The sequence below is a fragment of the Anopheles coluzzii genome, chromosome 2 (assembly GCF_943734685.1).
Source record: "Anopheles coluzzii chromosome 2, AcolN3, whole genome shotgun sequence".
Taxonomy (NCBI): Eukaryota; Metazoa; Arthropoda; class Insecta; order Diptera; family Culicidae; genus Anopheles; species Anopheles coluzzii.
In genome coordinates, this window is record NC_064670.1 from 119,110,061 (window position 1) to 119,137,840 (window position 27,780).

A 27,780-nucleotide genomic window follows, 5' to 3' on the forward strand; every position below is an offset into this window, starting at 1 on the left:
ACTACTTACAACTAGAAGATGTGGTTCGAAGTAGGCCGGATTGAAGTACAGCTTCCGGCGCATCGTACCGTTCACGATAGACTTCATGCTTTCGAGCTTTTCTTCGTTGTTCAGCTCTTCGACAATGGATACATTTTCCTCGGGTAGACACTCCGTATCCTGGCCACCGGCGTTCAGCGGATCCTGCTGGTGTTGCTGGTGCTGCTGCTGAAGGTGATGGTGATGATGAAGTAGCAGAGCGGACTGCTGGGACAGCTGCTGCTGCTGCTGCTGAAGGCGAAGTTCGCCATCCATTTCGGTACGCCCTGAGAAGTTTTTTGGCTGATGTTTGCCGGTTTGCATCTGAAACGGAAGGTTTACCTCATTCCTGTGCACTCTACGACATCCCTTACCACTGTAACCTACCTGCTTCTCAACGTCGGTCGTTATATCATCCTCAAACTCCGACACCGAATTGGAATTGTCACTGATGAAGCCCGAATTGTCGCTCAGGTTCGGGAAGTGTTTCAGCAGCGGGTTGTTCTTCACAATGCCCATCTCCTCCGCGTGCAGACCAACGTTCGCGAGGCCCCGGTGCGGTCCTACCGCTGGCCCTCCGCCCTGTCGCTGGCTACCGCCGAGCGCGTTACGCCCAATAAAGCTGGCCCGTGCCTGTCCACCGAACGGGCTGACGGCGGCCGCGCCCATACCGACCCCGAACGTGACCTGATCGTTCTGCTGGTAGGTGGAGTAGTCATTCTTCAGCCCGCTGCCATCATCGTTCGTGCCCGATCGGGTCTTTCGCTTCTTCATGTGGATGTAGAGAAACACTGACGCGATGTAGATTAGCCCCAGACACAGACTGCAGACCGCGATCACGATGTACTCCTTGGTGGAGAGTCCGGACTGTTGCTCGATGTGTGTCTCGGATGCGAACGATACCTCCGTAACGTCTGTAAGGGCAGATGAGATGGAAAAAAATGGTTATACACGCAAGGAGCCGAACAAAAACTGGATAAACTGATGATTAAAACTGTTATACCAGTACTATGTAACTGTTATACGCCTCTTTTTTGTCTTTTTGTGTCGTACACTCGAGAATACAGCAACAAACAGCAAAACTGGAACTGTTATACAGTATGTATAAATCTGTTATACAAGTCTATTTGGTCGATTTTGAAAATTTTTATATGTATTTTCTGTTACAAACTATAGGTAAAGATTGTTTTACTGACTTTACACTGTTTAATGAGCCATTTTCGTTTTTTTTAGATTTTAATTGATTTCTCTGTTACAAAATCCAGTATCATCCATCGACCCAACCAATTCCCTTTCCATCAAAGAGGAAAAGTCACTTGATTTAAATTCCCATCAAATCACAATGCTCACTCAACCAGCACCTTATGTCACCATCGAGTCGAGCGAGCTTATCACAGAAAGCCCATAAAATGATACATTCCATCGCCTCCGAAAAGCCACACCAACTCCCAAAATTGTTTTCCACTCATTAAATCCTAATCATCCCCGGTAGCTCGGTAGTGTACGGCCCGGAAGCAAACTCATTAAAAAGCCCTTTCCTAGCACCCTCGAAAAAGTGCACCGGAAGCGTGATTGAGTTGAAAGCCTCAATGGTTACGCACTGGAAATCATCGTCGCGTTCCCTTTATAGTCGCTCAATCGGCAAACATTCCGTCACACCGATTTTCACTCGATGCATTGCGGATAAGTGTCTACATTATGAGCGATGCAGCCCGCCCCAAAACAGTGCTGAAGTGTTGATAAATTGTGCTTCATTGGTGTCCGACGAGAAGAAAAGCCCACTCTACTTCTTGCTCTACACCGGGGAGTCAACGCATTGCATCACCGGCTGGCCGACAATAGGTGCGCATTGCAGACCACGTGCAGACCACCATCGATTATTTCACTACACCGCTGCTGCTGATAACGTTATCGTCGCTGTGCTGCTGGCGGGCTGTCTGCTGAGGAAAAAGTGAAAGCTTTCAGCGAAACTGCCCACCCGGGGGTTGAGTAATAATATTCATAATTGTGTGATAATACTCGAACTCGACTGCCGGTAGCTCCGGAGAGTGTATGCGTTTTCCATCCGGTCCATGGGTGCAAGTGAAAAACAGCTTTTAACCCCTCCCAGATGCGAGAAGGTGTCTGCGCGGTGTCGCCTTGGGAAACATCCCTTTCTATTGCGATTGTAGCGTTGACCACAACGCCGTAGCCCTAAGCTACCCGATGTCAAATGACAGTAAAATGGCAGTGCGGACAGTGTTTAAAATCAACCTGAAAAACTCGACTGACATGAGATGGGTCGGACTGGGACCTGGGAGACCAATTTAAAGGTGCGTGATTTACGATCGCGAATCGGTACCGGTACTCATCACACTCTACCTGAGCTGGTGGTGATAATGTCTAACACAGCATGAACGTTGTGGAAGGAAGGAAGCGCAACAGTTGAATGGCGGTGTCGTTCACACAATTAGCATAAGCTGTGATTTACAAGCGGGAAACCTCTCGTTGGCAGTGCAGGCTTCTTCGAGTACGGTCGGGAGTGTTCCCGCCTGCCGCTCAGGAACGGGCGGCATCGTTACCGGGCTTGAATTATGACATTGGCGCGACCCCTTCGCTTCACCTCACGTGTATCGTTTTCTATGCTCTCAGGTCAGCAAGTTTACAGCAGACAGTAAAACCGTAAAGAAAATACACGCTATGACACACCTGACGAACGTTAGTTTCATTTTCATTTCATTTTCCCCCTCGGGTTGCTCCAAATGAAAGTGAAATTTCTTCACCAGCAACATAAATATGCTCAAATTGCAGGTGAAGCGGGCTCGCATTTGGAAATAAGCTTTTTCTCTCCATTGCACCCCGTGCAAAGAAGCTGAGGTGGGGGATGGTTATTTTTGTTTTGTTTGTTTGGTCATCGCTGTTTTCAAAGGAGGCCACCTTTTCCACCCACCAAGAGCCGCCGGTGTGTGGAAGTGGAGGATACAATATGCAAAACAATTCCAAAAAAGAGGAGGAAACAATCAGACAAAATTTCTGCACAGGTGGAAATGAGAAGTGGAAATGCATGATTGCATCATGGTGGAGGAGCAGCACCGCAACAGTAAGCTTTTTGGCGGCATCATCTTCCGTTTTGTAATTGGTTGCTGCTGCTGTTTCCGGTGTGGCACAATATTATGCAAGATTGGTACACAGGCGTACACAGGCTCTTCAGTGAAGAAAATGCCTAGCCGAGATAAGAAGCATTTTTGTGACTTTCATTTTCATCGATCCAGAGAAGAATTGAACGTTAGACCTGTGGTTTGCAAGTCTAATCGCTTGGCATGACACTATGGGGCACTTCGAGATGTTGCCTGTTAATAGCGATAGAGATAGTGTGTCAATGCTGTTTAGTAAAATATGTTGTTTCTCCTAATTTATAGTATGAACTGAATAGTTGCCTAAATACATAAAATTTAGACAGTTATCTATATTATAAATTTTAATTTTCTTCAGTTTTCGTTTCAGGAAAATTACTTTCCTTCCACTCGACGCAATCATAATCTCTCAATATCCATTCAACCCAAAACACCCCGAGCTTCCAATGTGCAAAAAACGCACCCAACCCAGCGGTATCTTAGTCCGCCCCATTATAACCTCATTTCCCGGCCCTAATAGCTAAAAATCGCTGCTTTACGGCCCGATTCTGCTAAACGACTGTTCGCAATCCCCATCGAATGAAAAAAAACGGAAATAGTTATGAAATCGCCTCAAATCAACGCAACGGGGTTGATACGGGGTTGTCAAATTTGCACATCACTAAAACCCTAAGCACCATCCCCTCGAAACCAACAACAATCCCAGCAGTCTAATAAACGGGCGGAAAACAGTGTTTAGCTTGGGTGTTTTCGCCCACTTACAAGCGAAAAACACAAGCTCGTATTACCCAACCCGAGAACAACTTCGAACGAACCAAACAACAACAACAGCTCGCTTCCCAAGCGATCGTTACGAAATGGACGCGCGCCGTTGGGTTCTTGCCGTTTTGCGGTAATAATATTCCAATTCCGTTTTCGTCAATAAACAAATAAATGTTGGGGCAGTATAAATAAGAAAAGGCCTGATATAAAATGGGCTTAAAATCAAGGCCATAAAGATAGCGTGCGTGGCCTCCAAGGCAGATCGGGCGTACCAGGGAAGCCTCAGAAGAGTTCAGTCCGATTTGTTCGGTTGGTAGTGGTTTCAAATTTGTACCAAGACACGCCGGAAAAAAATGCAAATGCAGCTTTATGCTCCCGCATTGTGCTCCACATTAGACCGGTTGCATCACTCGAATCGAAGGAACATTGTAGGAAATGGACGCTTTCTTCCACTGCCCCTGCTAGCAGCGGGTTGGGCCTGAATGTTGCTCATCAAATATTATTAATTAAGTCACAACCGGATTCATGGTTGGCCGTTACATCGATTTCTACCCATTTTAAAGCTGCTGCAGACGCTTAACTGGGAAGAATCTTGCGAACGTGAACGTGAAGCTACCAGACCAGACTGTTGACTTACGCATAATTGGCCGTTATCTGCTGGGGGCTGCCAGCACACCGTCTGATGGTGGACGAATTTACAACACTTTCAACACAACCAGCCCATCAATGCTGGGATCGGGTGGAACGGTCGTAAACAATGCCAGACCTGTGTCTGTTCGCCTCCCTCCTTTCATCTGGCCCTTTATCGCTTGTACGGTGTGTTCTAAAATGTACCCTCCTGTTTGATCTAAATTCTCGATAAAGCCCGCGGTGATGCGAAGGAATTTATAACACCTCAACGCTGAGCAGCCCGCTGAGCAGCCCGAATCCGCTCGAACCAGTTCAATACATAAATACATTTACGACCCGGCGTGATGTAGCGCGTCCTAATGACCGATCACCATAGACCACTGGAATAGCGAGCTAAGGCTACGGTGGAACCCATGTTTGCGCCAATCGGATCGGAACGTTGAACGTTGTAATAGGCTTTAAGACAGTAAGACTCCTTGTTTAGCTAAACCAGGGGCGCAAGAGAGCAAGAGACGAACCTCCTTACAGCTTGCCCTGTACAAGCTTTACTTCACGCCCCAAGTAAAAGCACTATTTTACACCATTTCGAATGGGAATAAAACAATCTCCCGAGGGATGCAAAAGGTGGCAGAGGAAGAAATTCCTTCTCCCTGATGAGCGGTTGCAAATCGATACCATAAATTAATAGCGAAATTTATTGCACCCAATCTAAGGCACGAAGGCACGGGGCTGCACTTACTGCATGCGTGCGAGAGACGGCAAGAGGCACAACCATCTAATTGGCATTCGATGCGATTGAGTACTCAATAAATGTCCCGAAGGTTGCAGTTTGCCAGCTCTCGGGTAATCTTGCGCCGCTGAATCGATCGTTTACTTAGCAATCGGCTTTATGATCGATGTTTTTTTATGCGTGATGAAATGGTATACCTTTTTAGCGTGTTTTTTTATTGTTTGATGTTTAGATGTAATATCAGCTTGAGTGCAATTAAAACTGATCGAAAGGGATCGTATTGGATCGTAAGACCCTTTTTTACGAGTGCTCCAGCACGGAGCTTATGAATTAATCAGCTCGAAAGCGCTAAGACAGTTTTTGCTTCAATTGTTCCCCATTACTTTGTGTTCTGTTCATTCACAAAAGCAATCAACTTGAGGCATTCAACAGCACTGTTTGTACTGACAGCTTCTGTCCAGCAAAACACACCAATTTAGCGCCTCATTGCTTCCCGAATTGGAATTTCTCCGCACAAAGTGACGGCGGCGGCGGCGCTTCCATTTAACCGCAACCAATTTCTTACGCACACGTCATGTGAAGCCAGTCGGTAAGAATGGTGGCAAAACGAATTGACCCGTCGCTTGAGTAAGACGTCTCATAAAGTCGCCCCTAATGGGCACAATAAAGCTGACAAATCACCTTCTCTCGCGCGGTGTGGTCAGGGGTTCGTCGCTTGCTCGCTTGCAGCTCGGGAAGGAAACACGTCACCTTTCCACGAACGAGAAAACACCCCAAGAATGCGGCGTCGTGACAGTGTCGCACTTTATTGGCCACAAACGTTCTGACAATTGCCTTTCGCCCCGGTTCCCCTGCCACCCTTTTTCCAGAAGCGTTTTGTATGGTTGTGTAAATGATCTGCCACATATTCGTTCGTGAGAGTAATTGCTTGCACGGTTGATATATGAAACCACGTAGGACGGGGTAATAGGACGAAGGGAAAGACATTATTGAACTGAAGGTATAAGAAATGGAAACGAGCGAACAGTGCGAGACCATTCATAATTTATGGCCGGACTGTAGTGTCCACCACACTGGAGGAGGTCAAACACGATCAAATGATTCGGCCTTTTTGTCGTTCGTCTTCGTGTCGCGGAATCACGCTCTTTTCCTTCCATCCTACAACACATTTATTCGTTCTTCTTTGGGTAAGTACAAGCGTAAAACCGTATGAATGAAATTCCTTTCCTGGTCTGGTACTTTAATTTCGATCGACCGATTTTGATCGCTTTTAGCGGCTTCGTACGTCACCGGCGAACCTCACTTTCGCGAAACATTACCGAAATCCGGTAAACAAAAATGGGGAAGATGTTTTTCAAGAAAAAAGCAAATGTAAGTGAAATCGGGAGTTTTTTTTCTTCATTCGAACAGTCAAACTTCCCTTTCGGAGCAAACGCGGCAACAGTACACACGTGCCGGTACGTGGTCGTTTGATTTCTAAACGATCGTCATCATTACCGCCTCCGCAAGGAATTGGGGCCTCAACCTCAATCGAAAAAACCCCTTTTCCCCCGACCATCTGTTGATCGAGATTGAAAGGAAAGGTAAAAACGGTATGTTAAAATCACGTACGCATATTATTAGTATATAAAGCAGGCTCTCCCTCTTCCAGCACCGCTTAAATCGGCGCTCGAAACCGGAACGGACGCTAAAGTTCAGTTCTTCCTAATTTAGCGACCACATAATTACCATCCACCAGAGAGATAGAGAGAGCGAGAGAGAGAGAGAGACCTGCGCGTTTCTCCTGCGCTAATTGGGGTCTTCGATTTTTTCGCTTTCAATTGCCCCGTTGCGTCCTTTCGGAGCATCTTCCAAGTGCAAGTTGCTTACGATCGAACCACAAACCCCGCAACCGAGTGTGTAATGGGAGGCTGTTGGCGAGATGTGTGGACCACAAGCCACAGTCACAGCCTGCGTACCACACGGCCCTTTTGGGTGCTCATGTGCGGGAGGATATTTGCATACAATGTTATTATTACTGTGTTTTTGCTTTCAACCGAAGAGCAGCAGATGGGTTTTCTTCATTTCACGTCTTTTCGTTTCCATCTACCTCCATCCCCCCCTCTTCGGTGGCAAACAAGCCACCGACAAGCAGAGAGGGTCTCTGCCGTCCAAAGCGCAAAGCAAATATATCAATTACATGATTCAGTGAGCATATTCGCGCGGTCTTTGAGGGTGGCCTGACTGCTTGCCTGCCCAACGCCGCGAGGGTGGCGCACGATCACACTAAGCCGTCCGATGAACCTTTATGAATGATTATTATGTGTTTGTGGCTGCATGTGTGTGTGAAGTTGGTGTGGTTTCACTGGTGTTTAGTGTTTACACCATCATTTGGCTTCATCGTTTTCCCATCGCAGCAGGAAGTGATTATAGTGCTTCTGTTGAAGTGGTTGTTTTTAAGTAATAACGTAAACAATGCAAAACAAGCAACAAATCGTCACATGGTTCGGTGGTATTTAGTGGATTTAGAAATGATATTTCAATACATCAATGTAAGACAAGTGCAAATTAAAGACAGAATGCATAGGGATTTTACATTTATTTTAATGTATTTTAAGCATAAAAAACGTAACAATGAAAATGATAAATCTTAATTTTAGCAAAAAAGAGAGATGGACAGTAAATAAAGTGTCAAAATCATAGCTAAACACTTTCTTCTAAAGAGGCATTCCATTATAAACACAAAACAACAAATCGTTTACTAAACAGCAGCGTGCGTCGCTTGATCCAAATAAATTATCAATAAAGAAGCTCTGTGATGTGATGCTTCTGCAGAAGTAGAGCAGTAAAAAAATCAGAAAAAAACCGTAGAAAGCACATTTGCATAAAAGCCGTAAAAGCAAAAAAAAGAGATAAAATAAATTAACCAAACACCTTTCGTGTGCAATGAAAGTAAATCATAACCTGAAAACAAACAACAAAAACACACACAAAGCAAAAACTTCTTGGTGAGCAAGGAGGAATTGAAAAAAAAACACAAAAAACGGTCTCAAAATCGAGAACGAAACCAAACAAGCCGCAAAACCAAGTATAAGCATAACAAAAGAGCTACAAAACACTTACTGGTGACGTATTTGATCGGTGTCCCAACGACGCGGAAAGCGATGCACGGTGTGAAGATGTTTTGATTCGGCATCTGCATGTCATCTGCAAGGTGGTGGAGAAGATGGTAAAGCAAATGAGTTGAAAATGGGGAGGTAAAATAAAAGCATGTAGAATGTTGGTAAGCAAGGGGTCGCTTCGAAATTAGAGCCACAGCAAATGCAACTGAGGAGTGAGCACAGGAAAAGGGGAGAGGGTTGTGTTGAATTTATTACTACAACACTCGCAGCCGACACGCGGGGCCCGCTCGGTACGCGTTGGTGTTTTATTAATTGTGTTGCCGGAGACCGTGCGCGATGCGATCGTATCGATCTACGAGTGCTTTCTTGATTGGTGAGCTACGGAAGGGGTTCGTCGCTTGCAGGTCGGCCGTTTTGCTCGTTGCAGCTTTCTCAACCGAGAATGGAGTAATAAAACCAATCTGATGATGCACCATTCTGTTGGGGGCTGCTGTTGGTGTTGGGGCTGCATCTACTGCACAATCAAATGCAATTGATTCATGTGCACAGAGCGTTGTGTGTATTCAAGAAGGTCGCTGCACAGTCTTTCTCTTTGAACGGTGGCACACAAACACACACACACACACACACACACACACACACACACACACACACACACACACACACACACACACACACACACAGCAGGGGGTAAGATTTTTGGTCAACGATACAGAACGTATAAATAATAATTTTCTTCATCACCGTAATAAATTTTGCTAATTTTGTGTGAAGCTCTACTTCCCGGCTACCCGCAGTTTTGATGGAGGCGGAAACGGTGTAAATTGAAATTAAGACGAAAGATAACGAACGGTGCAAGATGCAACAGCACACGAGTATGTGCACGATGAGGCTACTGCATTGGGCGAGTATTCAGCGTGATCACGACGCTTTTTTTTTACTGTTTAGCAACGCATGAAACGGGAAATTGGACAGTTGATTATTGCGAATAATAAATCATAGATCGCCATACAGAGGAAAAAAATCCATTCAGTGCAAAGATAGACCTAGCATATTAAACATAAAACACACAGCAAAAACTGTGAAAGAAATGGAGACCTACACGGGCGATAATAAATAGAGCAAAATTAATATCACCCCCAACGGGTCCCAGGGATCGCGTTTCGCATTACTAGTGGCGTACCTTCGGCGTGCATGTTACCGTGATTGGGCCTCGAGGAAAGGTACCGAGGATGCTGAGAATGGAGGAACGGAGAGGAGGAAACAAACACACACACACACCAAAAAAAAAAAGATGCCATTAACCAGTCGAAACAGATTGCACATCGCCGATGGGCGGCCGCCTACGAAATCAACGAGAACATATGACGGCAGTACATTTGCATTCCGTGTTGCGCACGCGCGGTCCGATGCGCTTCAGCTTTGACGCTTCCTCGGACATGCCGCGCTAACGGAATGGTACGGCAATGGTCTTCCTTCATCATTCTAACTATCGCTTGCGGCGGCAAGAAGTAAGACTTAGTAGCAAAACTGGCCATACCTGCAGCCCTTGGGGCGGTGAGGCGCAGTGTAGGAACGACCAAGGGAAATATAGAGGGAGCTCGTAAATAACTTACACCACTGATTACAAAATATCAACGGTGTCATCCGTTTTTATCGCACCATTTGTTTGCAAGTGTAACGGACCGGAGGGTTTTGCACCCCGAAGCGTTGCAGGAAAGCGAATATTATATGGCACGCTTAAGTGTGTAGGATTTCTATGATGAAAAGGGATATTGGGTTTGGTGCCGCAAGGGTGGCAAGGCCTGGGTGGTGAATCGGTGTGATGAATTTATGTTTGAATTGCTATTGATAAAGGTAAGGTAAGTGCTTCGGAGATGAGCGATCGTTTGCGGAGGATCGTTTTATTGTAGTTAATGTGTGCAATGTATTAGAATGTATTTAATTGAATGAGCTATTCATTGCTAGCTCGTTTAAGTTAAGCGAAGAATCTCATTCATTACGAGCATTAATTTATTGTATTTGAAATTAAAAGAAGGATGAGAAATCAAATGTATTGTCATTATAATGAATCGTGTTCTCTTAACATCCTTAAGGCCATAATTTTGGTCCGAATTCTGAAGAAAATCTCTGAATTAAGTTTGAAGATACTCTGAACAATATCCGACAAGATATCGGTAGAATAATGCCTGGATATTGTTTGGAAGTCATTGGGTCAATGCCCATCATTAGATCTACAAGGTCCTGTAGTCTTAATAGAATCTACTATTAGACATACAATGTGATGCATCTTTAGGGCAGTATCTTTTATAATTATTATTGAAAATGTTAGACAATACCAGCAATATGATGCCAAGAAATGCCCAAAAGAGCAAGGTAGGAGTACATCCTAACAAGAACTCACGAAGAATTAATTTCACAATGTTCCTAAATTCGAAACATCAACCGGGAATATCTTTATCTCCTGGTCTACATCATTTGGAAACAAGATTCCCTGTACACTGGTAATGCAATGGAATTACAAAGACGAAAATCGACTGCTGCAAATCGCAAATTGATTGATCAATGATTTATATTCCCCTATTCTTCATTATTCATACCCATGTCGGTAGAACCATCACTCATTGGTGCCAAATGATCTATTCAGCCGCGCCACTCGGCAGGTTCGTTCTAGCACTTCCGGCGACTTCTCCTGCATTCAAAGTGGTCATGGGGAGAGGGCGCGCGCTCGCGATGGGTGAAATATTGTACCCAGCGGGGCAATCATATGCGGCAGCTGATGTTTATCTAGCGTCCGGTTACCTTCTGGCCCTATGCGATGCGTTGAACTCTGGTGATCTAGCGGGCAGCGGGCATCACGCATGCGCTCCGCAAGTGTACAGTAAGCTCCAACAATCTGTTCTGAACAATTACCATCACCAGAGGGTACTGCTAAGGTAGTTGAAAAAAACAACCCGGTTGCTCCAAAATCGGGCCACATGAAAATGGTCAAAATGGGATTTAAATTATTCCTCAACTAGATTGCTTTTGAACTTATCCACACATGAAAAAAGCGGGCAGGCGGTTCTTATCGATTTGGCGCAATCAGGTTGGAAGGCCTCGAACAATCAACACCGCTTGATGTCGGCAGCACCGGCAGGAATAAGGAACGGGAGATAGACAAAAAAAACGTGTACACAAATATAATTTACCCCAAGTATGGCACGTGTGGAGCGTGACCCCCCGAAGTACACCAAAAGTCCACCGCAACGGCAGACAAGAAACTGAACGAGAAATAAATAAATAGAGGACGCGATAAGCGTCCAAACAAGTCTCATCAAAACGCCACAAAAGCCCCAAGAGGAGGAGGGCAAGGTGTGTAACCCATTTACAGAGAATATACAGAGAGATAGAAAGAGTGTCTGGGTGGTGGCAAGCGCGGCAAAACAAATTCCACACTCCGCTGAAAGCCAACTAAACCTAATGAATTTATGGAGCCAAAATAGCCGAGCACTTTGACCAAAATAATAGCCCCCTTGGGGAGGAACAGCATGGTGAAAGGGGCCGTACAACACGAAAGGTAAAACAGGTGCCCGTCTGTTGCTTCCCTTTCTGCTGCTGCTGCCGCTGCTCCGACACTGCTCCGAGGTGATTCATCATAAATTTATCGCGCTTTCCGCACCGTGCGCCTTGGCGGGTTGGCGGGTTCATTGTCTAAGATTAAGATTTGACATGAGCTCGGGCTTGAGCGCGCGCGCGCGTGCCCTCACCGAGGAAATAACCGACCCCAGTATTGTACAAGTATTGTCCGAAAGACGCGAGCACGAGGGGTGAACAAAAGTAGGGAACGTCCCTCTGGCTTTGCACCTCCTGGTCGTTTTTCTTCTGTATTCCTTTTTGTCCACAAGTAAGTGGAAAATCACAAGCGGTTCTAATTATTCCCTCCGCACCTCCGGGCGCTCATGCTCAGGCGAGCGTGCGATATTGTAACACCGAAGGGCTTTTGCAGACGCACCGGGGCAGACCGGCGCGGTGGCTCGAGAGCGCCAGCCCGGAACGGCAACTAGCGACCGTGGTGGAATTGGAAATTGTAGAATTAATAAAAAGAACGGTTGCACTGCTTTGGCTAGGGTAGAACAGTATCTCCGGCTAGCGCCTTCAGGTGCAGTGCTGGGTGGTGGGTACGCTTATGCCTATACTAGCGTACCTTGATGAAGGGCGGCTCGGCTTTCCTCCAGCAGTAGGCGCGGTGTCATGTCGCGGCACATCAGATGCACCAGCACTAGCCGGCCCTGCATGCGCTGCCGTAGCTCCGGCTCGCCGAGCCACTGCAGATAGATGCGCCCCTCGTCACGAAACAGCCGAAACGGGACGTCCGTGTCGATCGGGTTGCGCAGCTCCGCCCAGCCGTTGGTGGTGAGGTACTGGGCGGCTGATACTGCACACATCGGCATCTTGACACCTGTGGAAAGAGTTGGAAGGAAATGTGGAGAGTGATTAGTGTGTGTGTGACAAACTAGTGACAAATGAGGAGAAAAATGATAGTTTGACAGAAAAACTGATTGGATGATTACACACAGGAACTTGATGATTAAGAGTAACAAAGCAAGCATAATAAAACATACATACAATGTTGCAATAAAATATACATAAGTTTAAAAAATTAATACAATCAAAGCAAGAAAGAAATAAAAAAAGAAAAGAAACACAAAACGAAAAAAGAAAAAGAACAAAATCAGATAACGTGAATGGATCAACCAAATTGAACAGAATGATAATTGAAAAAATCGCATAAAATATATTTTTTCTTTTAAATCAGCTTTGTTCACTAAAAGAAGAGGGATCATTTTTATTTGTATTTTTAAATGGTAATGAAGCTTTCGCTTACTAATGTTTTTAAAAACAGTTTTGCATGTATTAAATGTTTTTGTTAAGCCTGTGTCCTTTTTTTCGTTGTTTGATTTGCTATTCACCAAGTTTTTGTTGAAAAGTTGTATGTTTCTCTTGTGTTTTCTTATGAAATTTCATTTAAATTAAACATAATTGCACCTCTTTTACCTTCTCAAAATTACTTCAATTTAAGTAGGAACTCAATGCGATGTTGGTGCAAATTTACCAATAATTGAAATAAAGTTTTGCTTTTACCCGCTTTTATCGCTGACCAATAAATATGCAAATTCTCGGTGCTTTATTGAGACATAAATTTCCGATCCCAACAGCACCTAATTGAAAACTTGCAAGAAGCAGCTTGAACCATAAAGTGCAACAGCACCATCACTCCTTCATCGCAACAGTCGTTTGGTTCCTGGTGCACCTCATCCCCAACGAAACCCAGGGAAGTGAATTGAAATCGAACAACAACAACAACAGAAAGACAAACGTAAACACATTAAATATCGTTATTCGGCAGCTCCAAAGAAGGTAGAACAAAACTGGCCACCAATTGTAACAGGGCGATAAAAAAGAGTATATCGTGCCCGAGCACTTTCCAAAGTAATGCCATACGACACGGCACCAGCCAAATCGGTGTGAAAATCGGCAATATCGAGCAAAAGCTGGCTGCACGTTTTATTTGGCAAACCCCTTTTAGAAAGTGCAGTTTATACCTGGATGGGTTGAAAGAAACGCCCCGCACTAGTTTGTGTGGCTTTCGATTATGTTTTGCACCAATTTCAGTAAAATGTGTATTTTAATTTTCTACTGCACGTTGTTTCTGTTTTGTTTTCTCGCTTGGCAATGGAATGCACTGTGTGTCCCTGTTCGTTTCTGGTGTGCATCGTAAAACCGTCAGGCAAACATGGGCCCGGGTTGTCGCATCGGTACAGCTTACGTTCATTATCGATTTTATGAGTTCTGCAATTTATGGAGCAGCCAAGAAGCGCGTAGGGATAAGAAGCGCTAAGTAAAACCGTCCCCAAAAATTCCCCAGTTCAGGTTCACGGTGTTAAGTGAAGTAATTTAGGGACCCGAGCCAGTGTCCTTAAACCTGATCATCATGAACGTCCATGGATGATGTTTTGATGGGTGTTCATTGGGGGAGCAACACCAACGCACCCGGCAGCAAGTGCGGAAAGTTTGTAAACAACCTTCACTTTGGTGTTCCGTTAGGTTCCGTTTTTTTGTGACGCCGAAATGTATCCCAAAAGACGGCTCAAACCCAATCCAAGGATCTTGAAGGTTCAATAGATTCAACGTGTTTTCTTTCCCCATTTTTTCAAACTTTTTTGTAATAGACATCTTTTGTTGAGGCATCTTTTGCTCATATCCCGGTACGGTACCTCCCGGTTGAAGTCTTCATTAAAAAGCTTCGCCTCGAGAGCGGGCGTACAGGTTTCAAACGATCGAGTGCCGGGCTCTTCACAGTTAAAGCATTGTCAAGCGATAGTAACAAAAGCGCGAAATTCTTAAGTGTCGTATCGCAACTTCTTGGCACTTTGGCGAGGTGCTTGGTGAGGAGGCTGCAAAGCATTCCACCTGACACTGCGGCTACAACAGCTTTGAAGGCCACTCTGCGTCATGATCGTGTGTACGACACGGGTAAACGCAAACTCAACGCGCGTTTGGTCGGGTTCGCTGTCTGTTATGTTTATCCCATCGTTTCAATACCACTCCGCCGGGAGGGAATGTCGAAGAAGGCAGGAAAAGCGGGCTCGCTGCGATTATCACTGAACGATACGGCATGATTATTGCTATTATAGAATTACGGGCATAGGTGCGGAGGGCGCTCGGAGAGGTGAAGGAGGAGCAGTTGTTATTATTTTATTAGTCGCTTCACCTTCTTTCCCAACGTAGCAGTCCCGTTTCATTTCTTGGAGTTCTCACCCGAAGGCAAAGGAAGATCTGCTCCCTCTGCAAGCGTTGATTTGCATTTGAGCGTTCCATCCGTCGGAGTGTTACCATTTTTGCCTTAAAGGGTGATCTTATATTTGATTTCTCGGACGGCTTTAATCGATTGTGAGAAGAGGAACCTGTTTACATCTGGAACACCACACCTGGCACAGACGAACTTTGCATCTCAATAGTCGGAGAAGCTGTCTGGACGGTTTAGCTTTTCACTTCGCTCGGCAAGTGGTTACATTGTGATGTAAATATCGCCCAAGACAAACCCAGAATGAGTGAGACAATGGTAACACAACAGGATGGATCGGAAAGTCTCCCGACAAGTAACAAACGGGGAAAAGATTTGGCAAATCAATTTTTAGGTCAATTTATTATGCTCGCCAGTGCCAGTGTGTTTGCTGACGGTTGATTTTATTATCTTCCACCCAGAGAGGATATAAATCATACTCAAGTTTTACGATTCGTCGCTGTGATCGGCAAACGGCAAATGGGTCTAAAACTCTCGCACAACCGCACAAAACAACACTGAATTGTTACACAAATTTAGAGCCATTGGCTGATGGAATGTCCTGTGCCCGTATTACAGTCCTTTCGGACAGAACTAACAATCACAATCACCGACCAAAGCCACCTCAAAATCCGGGTGTTAAAATCAGGTTTTTGTGTGGATTGTTTTCAACTTTGGTGATCGGAAAGTCCTTTTGATCGATCCCCCGGCTACGTCAATATACACCCTGAAGGAAAGGAATATGTCGAGAAATTCCCCACCGGTCAGGCGGCCTTTTAACGGGTTTATTGCTCATGATCGTTTTATGGCGAAGCTTCAACCCTTGCAGTTCAGGAACCACAAGCGCTAATTTATGGGGAAACAAGGCAAACTTTTGTGCCAAGCAAAGGGGAAAATGTTTTTAATTATTTCATCATCTGTATGAGTGTGTGTTGTTTTTTTATGTGATGCTATTTGGAGTTGTAATTTAGTTTTGGGATATGACTTTTTTTTGTTGCTGTGTAACTAAGAAAGCGCATCGCTTGTTTGGCACAAGGAAAAGGCAGATCATATGCAAAGCCGCTGTGAGTAAACGATTAATTGGCAGTATTGGTGGCGAAGCCGACACTATTAGATACAGATGCAAATAAACTTGCGAACCAAAGGTCAATGGAAATAGCAATTTGGATGTGGTTTTTGCTTTGTTGGACGTGATCTTCCTAACGACTAACATGGTAGTGTTAGATAACTGCAGCTTAGGCTGGAGAGTGCAATTTGCACGCTTTTGTGATGTTATTTTTTGTACACGCGTAAAACATATCTGTTGTGGGATGCTGAAGACAAAATTTTGAGTTTTATGTTAGCAAAAACATCTATGTTCTATGCTTTGTATGAAATTTATCGAGCTAGTGTTAATCAGTGAATTGTTAAACTATGATCATTGACCGATCTAAAGTACTGATGAGGAAAATTAAACGACAAAAAAGAACAAATTAAAACATTTTTATTGCACTGTGTTAAATTCAAATTTGATGTCACACTTGTATACTTCAACCAACTACTCTTCTTGGCTTCTATTTCTCTACCTCTTCCTTTAAAAAAGTTAAATGATGCATGATAACAGCTTAAACTTCTTGCTTTATTTTCATTTTAACAATTTAGCAATAACACACACAACCATACCAGCTACCCTGTTTTAGCTTATTTCTCATCCAAGCATATCAGTGCGGCCGAACCAGAAGCTAAACCGGTGCTCTGAAGGTAATGTGAAGCATCGCACAAAATACACCGACGACACGTTCCCGGCTACTGACCCGCCTAATGGGGTCGTTCCCGGTGGGATACATTGTGTCCGTGCGCGATGGCCACACAGACGTGTGTTTGCGTTCCTCCCTGCCCGCCACTCGGTGTGCATAAAACATAACAAAAACGCTCAGAAGCGACAAATTTGCCATGTCGTTTTGTTCGGTTGTGTTTGCTTTTATGCCATTCTGCTCATAATTCTTGACATAGAGGCACATAGAAGAAAAAAAACGCTGCTGCTTACTTTACCGCACACAAACCGCGTCAAGTATTGTCACGCGTCGTTCCCGAATTCTCGGCCACCCCCCATGGCACACATTAGGCCGTTACGACCGCAGCAGGTTTGCTGCGCGTAAGAGGGCAGCGAGAGCAAATTAAGTGCCTGCCATGTTCCCTCGCGTAAGTGCTTGTAACGGTGGCCCGTACCAAACCCCCTCCTAATAGTGCACGTGGTGATCGGTGGAGTCTGCAGTAATCGCGCAACGGCGGTGCATTGACATGCATCGCATTCGGACAAATTGCACCACTTGACCGGGAAGGTCTTTCCGTAGCTTTAGTGTGTGCAGATACTTCGCACCTTGCCATCGAACAGGTGCGGCGAAACGTAAAGAGGCACAACACCACCAGCACCATTAGCGAATTTGTCTAAACACTGCACGATGCGGTTTGTGGATGCCGCTTACAGTAAGGGGTTAGGTTCCGGGGCACGACCCGAACCCAAACACGGAGGTTCGTTGCTTTGCGTTCTAACAAATCTTTCCGATTGCTAGCCCCATTACCGCGTACCGTAGCAGTATGGTGTTGATGCGAGCGGGGTCTCTTTTGTCGAACCCGTACCAGCGTGAAGAGTTCATCCACGTCGAGGTGTAATAATTGTTTGCTAAATTAAAGTCAAGTGCCGTTGTTGGCAGGGTTTGCTATTCTCTCGCCTTTTTTCTTTCGAACGCCCAAGATCGATCGATTGTTTTGAGAGGCAGCGAAGTTAGAGAGGGGAGGTTATTGAGAAGGGGAAGCTGATTCTTTAACTCAGGGTGGTTTGGTTGGATTTGATCGTGTGTTTGGTTGGCTAGCATGGTGCAGCAACTTACCGGGAAATCCAATCTCGCGGCTTGGATGAACGATTTGGCCACGGTGGGGCAGAAAGACGAACGGGATCTTCTCGGAGCTTGATCCGCTGATGAACGGCGCTAGAGTGCACTCTATGGGAAGAAATAAAGTAAGAAAGGAGGTTCAGTACATCGGTAGAACTAAAGTGTTTCTGTCATTTAAGAAAGGAATTTTGGTAAAATATTGAAATGTTTAAAATATATATTTTTTTCTTTTGTAATAAGCACAGTACACAACGAAATACATAAAAACAGTATGTTAAGATTTAGAAAAAATGATAATAAAATAAAAAACTGGAACAGCACAGAAAATAACAATAAAAACGTAAGGTATCTTTCAAAGATATCAAATAACAAGGAAGATAAAGGGAAGAATTTCAATGATAAAACAAAACACTGAATTGAATTTGCAGTTAAAAAATCAGAGAGAAAGCAAAACAAATACTTCCATAAACCAACCACAACATCAAGAAAATCACCTTTTAAAGACAAACAAATGATAAACTTTTTCAAATGCACCTGCCAGTGAATGCATTAATATGTATGTCACTAAAGGTGCTGTGGGTTCATTTGGAATTAAACATGATCTAACATTTAACATTTATCATACAAACAGAGGAAAATACCAATGCTACGTCTAGTGAAGGGACGGGCGTTTCACCACGCTTACGGTTGGGTTTGTGCAGCGTTTGTCGCATGCCACCATCGGCTACTTTCCATTTCATTGTCATTGTTGTTTTGTGTCAAACTGAATCCTAATATTTGTGGTCGCTCGAAATACGTCTGACACTGACCAGCTTTCAACCACAACATCCCACCAAACCCGGAAGCTCGAATGTGATTCGCGTGGGTCAACGTTGGGGTCTGGGGTCTGATTGTTTTGTTTCACCTTCGCCGGGGTCATTTAATCAAATGAAAATGTACATATTTCCATCATTCTATTTTCGGGCAGCGGGCCACAAAAAAAGCCCAACCAATATGGGCTGCACAAATAAAGGTTGAAAGGTAATGAAATGAAATGACCCGAGGGGGGTGTGGTGATGTTACTAACCTCACGCCAGACCAGACGCTATACCCTCCCCATAGCCAATCCCAAGCTTCTAACCATTCATCCCAAAACCGCTGAAAGCGCGGTGCGAAGAAGGTGGCTTACGGATGGGAGCTGTGGGAACTAATTTTCTCACACAAATTTGTTGCAAACAACGGCCGCGGGCTGGGTTTGGCGGTGGGAGTCGATGAGTCGAAGTTGTCATCGGTGGGAAATATGGTAAAGCGCGGACGGTTTGAAAGTGGAGCGCGTGACGAGAGCGCGCGCGTGAAGGGAAGCGCGAAAATGATGAGCAGAATGAAAATTTCCAATGTAAACTCGCGAACTGAGGCAACTGTACTGATACTGGAGCGAAGCGAGGGGATCGCGAGAACTGAAGATCAAATCCGCGATCCGTTCCGCGAGGGTTTGCGGGCGAAGCGAAGCAGATCGGAGAGTGGATTGAATCCCGGGAACGTTTCATGGCTAGAAGAAACTGAGGAGCTGAGATTCCCGCACCCCATCAACGCCGCGAGCACCGCGATTTCGATGCGGTTCACGGTGAATTGAATAAGTACAGCTTTTGAGCAAGGTACCGAGGAAGTGGAGCCCTGGGGGCTGGACTCACGGATCGTCGCCATCTCGCACCTGGGTGGTTCGGTTGTTTGCATAGCGATTTGGTTTAGCAGTCCCGCCCTTTCTCCTCCTGGCCAGTCATGACCACCCGAAAGCATGTCCGGCATGGTGAGATGGTTTCGATCATGTCGATTTTGAGTGAATCCGTTTGGGTCTTTAATCGATCCGCGTGTTGAGCGTACGGATGCTGTACATGTTGCTGTTGTTGCTGCTGGATGTGAAAGTGTCGTTCGGACAAATGTGGCTTCCGTTGTGAAAGAAAGTGCAGCACTGGTGGTAGAGAAGGCTATCCTCTTGGTGTATGGACAACGTCGACTGGCTGGAGAGGAGGAAGTGCAAATGCTTTTACACCAATGGGCAAATAGAAAACGGCGTTTAAGTTGTTGAGAGTTGACTTGTGTCAACGCTGCACTAATGCAAAATACAGATAAATAACTACAATATTGCAGACATTGAGGCGATCAGTAAAGTCATCAAAGGGTAGCCTAAAATTTTACTATAATTTCTGTACAATATTTTATAATCAAAATTAACTGACTGATATAAAGCAATTTCCTAAGTGATAAGTAATAAATTAACAAACGATTCATTGAACAATAGTATGATTTTAATTGTCTGCAAATGCTCGTCATCATCAACCATTTATCACTCAATTTCATTTGAAAAGAAGCTCAAAACTAACGCCCAATAAATTCACTCCAATCTGCACAATTGTCTCTCGCCTGCCAGCACTTTCTCCACTTTACTTTCCGCAATGATCTGTCCATTAAATCATTTCCAAAGAAGCATTCATTTTTTCACATCCGCTTAGGCGCCTAGGCAAACTGTCCACACTACCAATGTCCACACAGAAGTCACCAAACTTCACTCATCCGGCATTGAAGCATTGAAACATCAAAAAGGCTTCCCATGTTCCTAACCTTGCCAACAGCTTCCGTGGTGCTACCGTGCCGCGAAAAAAACGCGGAATGATCCCTTTTTCTTTTAAAGCCTGTGGCAAAATGATTGGCATTAATTTCGTACCTCATAAACAATGGTTTTGTGCGGTGTAAGAGTGTAGAGTACATTGGAAGGTCTTTGCCGGTCTTTCTTTTACTTTACTTTTTCGCTAGGAAAAAAATAACATTAGACCCCGAATTAGATGGAGGCTTTTCTTCCCGAGGCTCTCCTCTCTCTCTTTCCGAGGTAGTCCGAGGGGCAAATGTGTATTTGGATTAATCACCGAATCTAGGCAAAAGAAAGCGCTAAATGCGTAGCAAAATCTCATTTCCCTTGCCTGCTTGCAAGTGAAGGGGGGGTTTGCCGTACCGAGCCGACCCGCGGCCTGTCCGACAAGTAAATGGGCTCGCTTTAATGAACATCGCGAAAGAACCGCTAGGCACAAACGCTCCTCGAGCCGGTAGGGATTCAACAACCACAACAGGACGGGCCTTATGGGATTGTGGCTCTTGCCTTGGTATTACGGGAAACCGGGAATGCGCCACCGGTAGAAACACGCGCGAAACAAACGCACACACACACACGCGCTTTACTACATGCACCGAAATTTACGCTTCTCTACATAATTAAGCCGTTGCTGTGGTGAATCTTCGGCCCGGCGCTTCAACCTTCAACGAGGAGCGCCGTGTTTGCCTGGTTTTGTTTCTAAGCTCCGGTACGGTAAGCGAAAGGTTTACAAGCGTGTGGTACGTGTTTTAGTTTGATGTTTTTAGTCCAACGTCCAGTTTTTTCTCTCTCTCTCTTTCTTTTCTGTGGGTTTTGGGTCCAACCCAGTGGGGTTAGAAAATTGAATTACTCCCGTAATGGTGCATGAAGATCCGTGCTTTCGGATGCTGTTGTTGGACAATCGATTTTCACTGCAACCATTTTGGAGGTGTGTGTGTGTGTGTGGACCACAACTAAGATTGACCTAATTTCGATTGCGTGTGGGGGAATGTTATTGTAACGTTTGACAAATTCGGCCACTCCATGGCAAAGGCATCGCACGCTGCAACCGCACGATGTTTGCTGCACCATGCCACACACAAACACACTGCCCCCCCCCTCCCCAAAACATCTCATTGTACGCTAGTAATCGATGCAAAATTGTTCCATTTCACGTTTTTAATTCCAAGCTCGGGCCTACTCCCTCCCTCAATGGTGGGTAATTTTGGGAATTGGGTCTTCCTCCCCGAGTGGATCGAAAACATTCCACTAAAAGCTGGGCGTGGAGAGAACCCATTTTGATGCCGTCTTTCTTTATTTAATTTCATGTTGCTTGCCCCTGTAACGCTCGGAAAGGGAAGGTGGGGTTGGCTGGCGGGACGGTAAAAGTACTACAATTTAATCATAACGCTTGGTGACTGCTGGTGAGCTGCTTTTTTGGAGGTTCCGCCCGTGAAAAACGGGCGCATATGGCTCCGCCAAAATCGCAATAATCATTGGAAAATTCACACTTTATGAAACGGTTTGTGAAAGAGGTTTGTAATAAATGTTTTTCTCATGACCTCCCGTGAGAGCGGAGCAAAACGGAGGGAGGATGGTTAAATAGGGAAGGGGTTCGTCGGTGTTTTTGGGGAGTGTTTTTTTTTCACCTGCCCTCGTCAGTACCGATTAGAAGAGGCACTTGTTTGGGTGCGCTTTTTATTTATCTTATTTTTTTTTTTTCGGAGTGGTGCAGAGAATAAAACGAAAGAGAAGAAGAGATCGAGAACTAAGCCACCTAGTTGCAGGTTGAGATGGAACTTCAAACGATCCATCCAATTCCTGGACATCTGGAAGTTGTTTGCATTCGATCTCTACAGTGCGCATACCGCGTGAAATACCGAAGAAGGAATCAACAAGAAATACTCTAACAAAAAAAAAGAACCACCGAAATCGAAATTGTGAGCCAGTTTCAAGTGGGCAGTACTTGTGAGCTAGTAAGTACTTCTGCTAACACCAGCTGCTCCAAATCACCTGTCGATTGTCGATTCCAATTCCCAGCTCTTGGAGTTCCCGTCCGGAGACCAATTCCGTCTCCAGCATTCGCGTTTAATAAACGTGTGAAACATTTCACCCCAAACGTCTATTCTTGGCCGTGGCACTTGAGATGCCTTCTAATAAACTTCTACACCTATACGGTCAAGAATCCGTACCGGATTGCTGGTTATGAGCAGTCGAATATGACCCAACGGCACATGGGATCGACCAGCGCTAACAAGAGCTGACGTGTAATTTCCATCGTGTAAGAAGGCCGAGAAGCCACGGATCGCGGGGAAGAGTAATTGGAGCATATTGTCTCACATCATTAGAGATTGCCGATTGGATGAGAATATTCACACCTCGTCCGTTCGGACGGCGCACGGAGATGGGTCGGGGTTTAAAATTGGATAGGGCATTAACGAGTGTGGATTATTGTGTGCCCATAAGCGTACCAGCTCTGGGAATGTGTACCGTGGCTATGGCTGAATCAAGGGGTGAAGACGGCTGTGAGTTCCTAAACACCACTTGTAAAACATGCGGCTTGTAAAGTGGCGCCCGGCAACGATCGAACGGTCGAAAGAATCGAAAGCGATAACTGAATGGAAGTGATCGGGGCTTCAAGGGGTCCGATGGCAGGTTGATTTATTTAAACGTGCTGCCCGTTTCGCCATCAGGTGAAAGATCTTTATAAGACGGAGTTGATTTCGGAGGAGCGCATCTTACACTTCTAATAAAATTATTTGTTAAGCAATTTGTTCGTCCGCTTAATGAGCGTAACGGCTCATCCAGAGGTCGCGTTGATTGCTGTCAAGAATAAGCCGTTCCTTAGGGATGCTGCAGATGATTTAACTCATCTTCGAGCTCTTTTCTGATTAATCCTCTCAATGTTACAAGTCCACTGCACCATTAACTTTAATAAGTAGGCAAATGCTGCTTAAACGAATTAACTCCTAAGGCAGATATTCTCCGTTTACCCATGCTCGATCGTACATTGATTTCTTGCATACTCTGGAGAAGGTTCTTCACCGCTGCTTCGAATGTAACCGTCAGGCACAATCTTACCCGTCTGGGCAAAGTTCCCCCCGGACGTACACCTTTAATTAGGCAGAGAAAAACGCTGTTTTCGCAAAAAAAGACATTCCTTACGGTCACGCGCGTGCTGGCACGGCCAACCCATGGCGTCAATCCACAGGGAGACCACCATTTATCATCAACAGAATTCACTGTGACAGGACTTGCAAACTGTCCCGTCGGAGGGCATCCATTCGCCGAACTACCGTCGGTTCATCTCAAGTCTGCGCACACGCAAACCACATTTCTAGCGCACGTGGAGCAGTTTGGAGTTGGTGCTCTGCATGGCGTAGAAATCAATTTCCCGTTCCCGACCCAGAACACGTACCAGCGATTGTGCTTCGCGCTCTCTGGTCCAGTTTTGCAGCTATTGGCTAAGCTATGTAAACACTGGTCTTCTAGTTTTTTGTGTTTCTACCACCCTTTCTCTCTGCTGGATGTTTGATGCCTCCGGAAGGGGGCACTGCTGGGTGACCGCCGACTGCGCCCGACCTAAGTGCATGCTGGCTTTGTAGGGTGCATTTATATGCAATTATATGCGAAACATGAGGAGGCTCACTTCGGTACACGCGAGGTTGGACATCTCCAACGCGAGAGTAAGCCTCACGCCTTTCTTCGGAGATCGTACCGAGCAAACGAGATTAACACATATGATCGGCACGATCATGCCCGTACATGATCTTCTCCAGAAGGTGGGCCAGTGAGGTTTTTTGCTTACATTGCTGCTTCCAAGCTCTGATTATTCGATTATGTTGCGCCCGTCGAAGCTGCCGCAAAGTGGTAAGTGGTGGGCTCTCTCCCTCCGTAACTACCCAAACAGAGCAGTCAAATAAAATAGTCACTTTACACGCATCATTTTCCAATAAACAACCCACGAAGGGGACAGTATACTCAGTGCCGCGGCGCACTGGACAGAGGGAAACGGGGGGGGGGGGGGACGTTTTGTATCGATTTTGCTACACCGAACGCTGTGCTGTGTTGTGCTGTGTAGTCCACCTCTTGCGGTGCCAGTGGGTCATCGGACGTCATTGGCAATGGCAACATTTTAAGCCTTAATCCCGTGCCGTTGGTGAAGTTGCCGCGGATAACAACCGTGTAACCGTCGTACGCGCGTTGGATGCCGACCTCCGCAAACAGCCACACATCGACGTGCTCGGGCCCATTTACGATCGCATTAACAACGCAAATCGATCCGCAACTGCCAACGACGGTGGAACGATCGGCCGGGAGTATCTCGTGATCGGACGGCATAAATAGCCCCGTTTGTCTAGGTTCTATCTCGCGTCGCGTCCGAAATAATAGCCCATTGGCATGCAAACGCCGTACCGGGACGATATTCAACCTTTCCCGCCAGGAAGCACTAAGGATCCAAGTGTCATGTTGTTATGCAGCAGCGGCAGCAGCAGCAGAAGCGAGGGCTACAGCCAGCTGGGCGGATTAAATTTCTCTCCCTAGACTGCGTAGGCTCAATGACTTGTTCGTCGGGAATCTACGGACGACGACGGTAGAACGACGGTTTGGTGATACACATTTAGCACATTAACGGTCAGCGGTAACGTTTAGGCGGGCAGCAACTGGTACAGCAAGTCGTTTGGGATGACTTTATGCTTGTTCTTTTGTTGCAATGGGCGGTGGGGGAAGTAATCCGCGTTCGGCAAGAATCTGGAGCACACTGGAGTAGGAAGTAAGGCTAATGATCAAGCTTATTGAATCCGATTTGCATGTGCGCACTCTTGTAGCTGAATCTGGTACAGAAAAGCACCCATAAGATGGACTTCTTCTTTTTGTACAACTACGATCGTTCGACATGTGGCCAGTGTTTGTGTTGCGCATTGGTTTTGTAAACACACTCCACGAGTAATCGATCCACTCGATTACACCCCGTGATCGCATCATTACACAAACCAACAGTAATTTCCTTCGCGGGTTCATCCTTCTCTCATTTCTCAAAGCAAATATTTAATTTCCCGCCCACCGTGGTGGGCACACTGCTTGATGAGCTGTAACCGTCGGTCGAAACTACAAATCAAATAAACCTCCTCCAAAAATGCGAGTTAAGTCGCAAGTTGTTTGATTGCATCACATATGGGTAACGATTTTGTGGGGTTTCTCGCTTTGTTGCCAACACCAAAAGGAAGGTACGAAAGAAAGTGGACAAGTGCGAAAAGCAAACAAAGGATGTGAGCAGCTTTTAATTACTTCCACCGAGTGTTTCCGACACGCAGTTACAACAGGTGACGTTGGAAGCTTAGGCCCAGATTTTGGAATGCTCCCAGATGATGTCAGTAAGAGCTCCACTTTCAAGCTGTCTTTGTCAAGCTTATGCCGTTGTTTTTTAATTGCATCCAAATTTATGAAGCATATCTCAATTTATGAAACCAGTTTTCTTACGATAACTGGCCACCAGATCCGAAATAATTACTCTCATTACAATATGAACGATTGACTATATGATTATCGCTCTATTCCTATCGCTAATCAAGCCGTCCAATTTGATTGGAAGAAAGTATTTCATTCGTTAATCGATAAAAACCGCCCGCTAAACGTTCTTTTATGCAGATCATCTCGTAGCTGCTCATGATCACCCGAAAGCTGTTAAGTCGCATGTCGCATTCACGTTGTTGTACATTCCACAGCCCACGAACACGAACATAAATTGTTCGGCGCTGAGACCATTTGTTTGCCCATTGTTTACCTCCTTAACGACTCTTCTCGTTCCCGAATGAGCTCGCTGGACCCATTTAACAGGGAGCACAGTACAGGGAGACTTTAGCCAGGTACGCTAACAACGCTTTTCTCTGCTAGAAAAATTGACACCTTTCGGCTTGTAACGGACTGCTTTCGGGTTCGGTGTGTAACGTCTACCGAATACACACCGAAATTCCGTTGGTTGATTTTTATAATGTGTGAATCCCAGTCGCACATTAGTGAGAACGATCTCGACGCTAGATGGCTGTTTGATTGCGGCCCGTCTCGGAATGGCTTAATCCAGCTCGTTTGCTTCGGGTGGAGTTGGTTAAATATTTTCTTTTCAATCATTTTATCGCTTACTGATCAGTTGCCTCTCCGTTTTTATTAGTTCAAGTTCTCTCACTCAGTTAAGGAACTTCCCACTCTAACAAGACGCCAGTTTTGTTTTGGGGATGACTCTCACGTGGATAAACTATCCCCCGGAGACAGTTTTGTCTGTTTGAGCAGCTAATGTGTCGAATGTGGCAAAGGAGCCCCGGAGTTTTATTTCAAATCGATTAAATATAGATCAACCAAGCGGGAGTGAACGAAATCAAGGCTTTGAACGATTTAGATTGCGGGCAGGCAATTGCATTGGCACGCGCGCGCGCTTCCAGGATCGGGAGTATGGGCCTACCCAGCCGGCAGCTATGTAATTAGTCCCATCCGGTGCTCCCGGCTAATTACCATAAGACCCTCACACACATACACACAGTAACTATATAGAGCAGGTTTCTCTTCGTCAATGTTCCGCACACATTGCGAAAGCTTCCGCGGTTCCGTTGCAGAAAAACGCACCGTGGCAAATTGATTGATAGCGCGATGGGTGTATTTAAATCAGGAACCGATTCCACCCCGACCCAAAGATAATCACGGCGGCTCTGTCCTCCCTGTCCGCAAGGTGTGTGTGTGTGTCTGATTGGCGGCTGAGGTGAAGGTTAATGGCAGTGTGGCTTCCCGGTGCCAGTGGTGGTTCCTGTCCCGCTGACAGACGGGTATCAACTGACGATATCCAGCTCCAGAGATTCCGAGGATCGACGAAGGTGGGTAATGCTTCAGGTGGGCAATCGTTTTCACTTGCAGTAATTACATGCACGCGATGTCTGTGGTCTTCTGCTCAAGAAGTACTGAAGAACTGTCTGCAAAGTTGCATGATCTGTACGACCTGCAAACCAACATCGTTTCGCTCGACTCCCTCTCCGACTTGATTTCTTCAGAATCGGCCTGCGTCTAGGGAAGCCGCCCTTAATACGTATGTTTTATATCGGCATCTATTTGCTCGTAATATCTACTTAAAGACACATC

At 45.6% G+C, this 27,780-nt stretch overlaps 2 protein-coding genes across 3 annotated transcripts in view; both read right to left on the reverse strand.

The window, feature by feature from the left end:
- Positions 1-1,344, reverse strand: part of LOC120947909 (probable beta-hexosaminidase fdl) — a 359,113-nt gene extending 357,769 nt beyond the window's left edge. Inside the window, exon 1 of the mRNA XM_049607865.1 lies at positions 1,335-1,344. The gene's annotated coding sequence lies outside the window, so the exon portion shown is untranslated. The remainder of the gene's footprint in view (positions 1-1,334) is intronic.
- Positions 1-27,780, reverse strand: part of LOC120949893 (uncharacterized) — an 80,717-nt gene that overhangs the window by 6,505 nt on the left and 46,432 nt on the right. For both annotated transcript variants that reach the window (XM_049607849.1, XM_049607848.1), the window contains exons 6-10: positions 18,051-18,161; positions 12,541-12,795; positions 8,356-8,439; positions 406-932; positions 10-342 (exon numbers count right to left, since the gene is read on the reverse strand). In XM_049607849.1, coding sequence (XP_049463806.1) covers positions 10-342; positions 406-932; positions 8,356-8,439; positions 12,541-12,795; positions 18,051-18,161 — 1,310 coding nt within the window. The remainder of the gene's footprint in view (positions 1-9; positions 343-405; positions 933-8,355; positions 8,440-12,540; positions 12,796-18,050; positions 18,162-27,780) is intronic.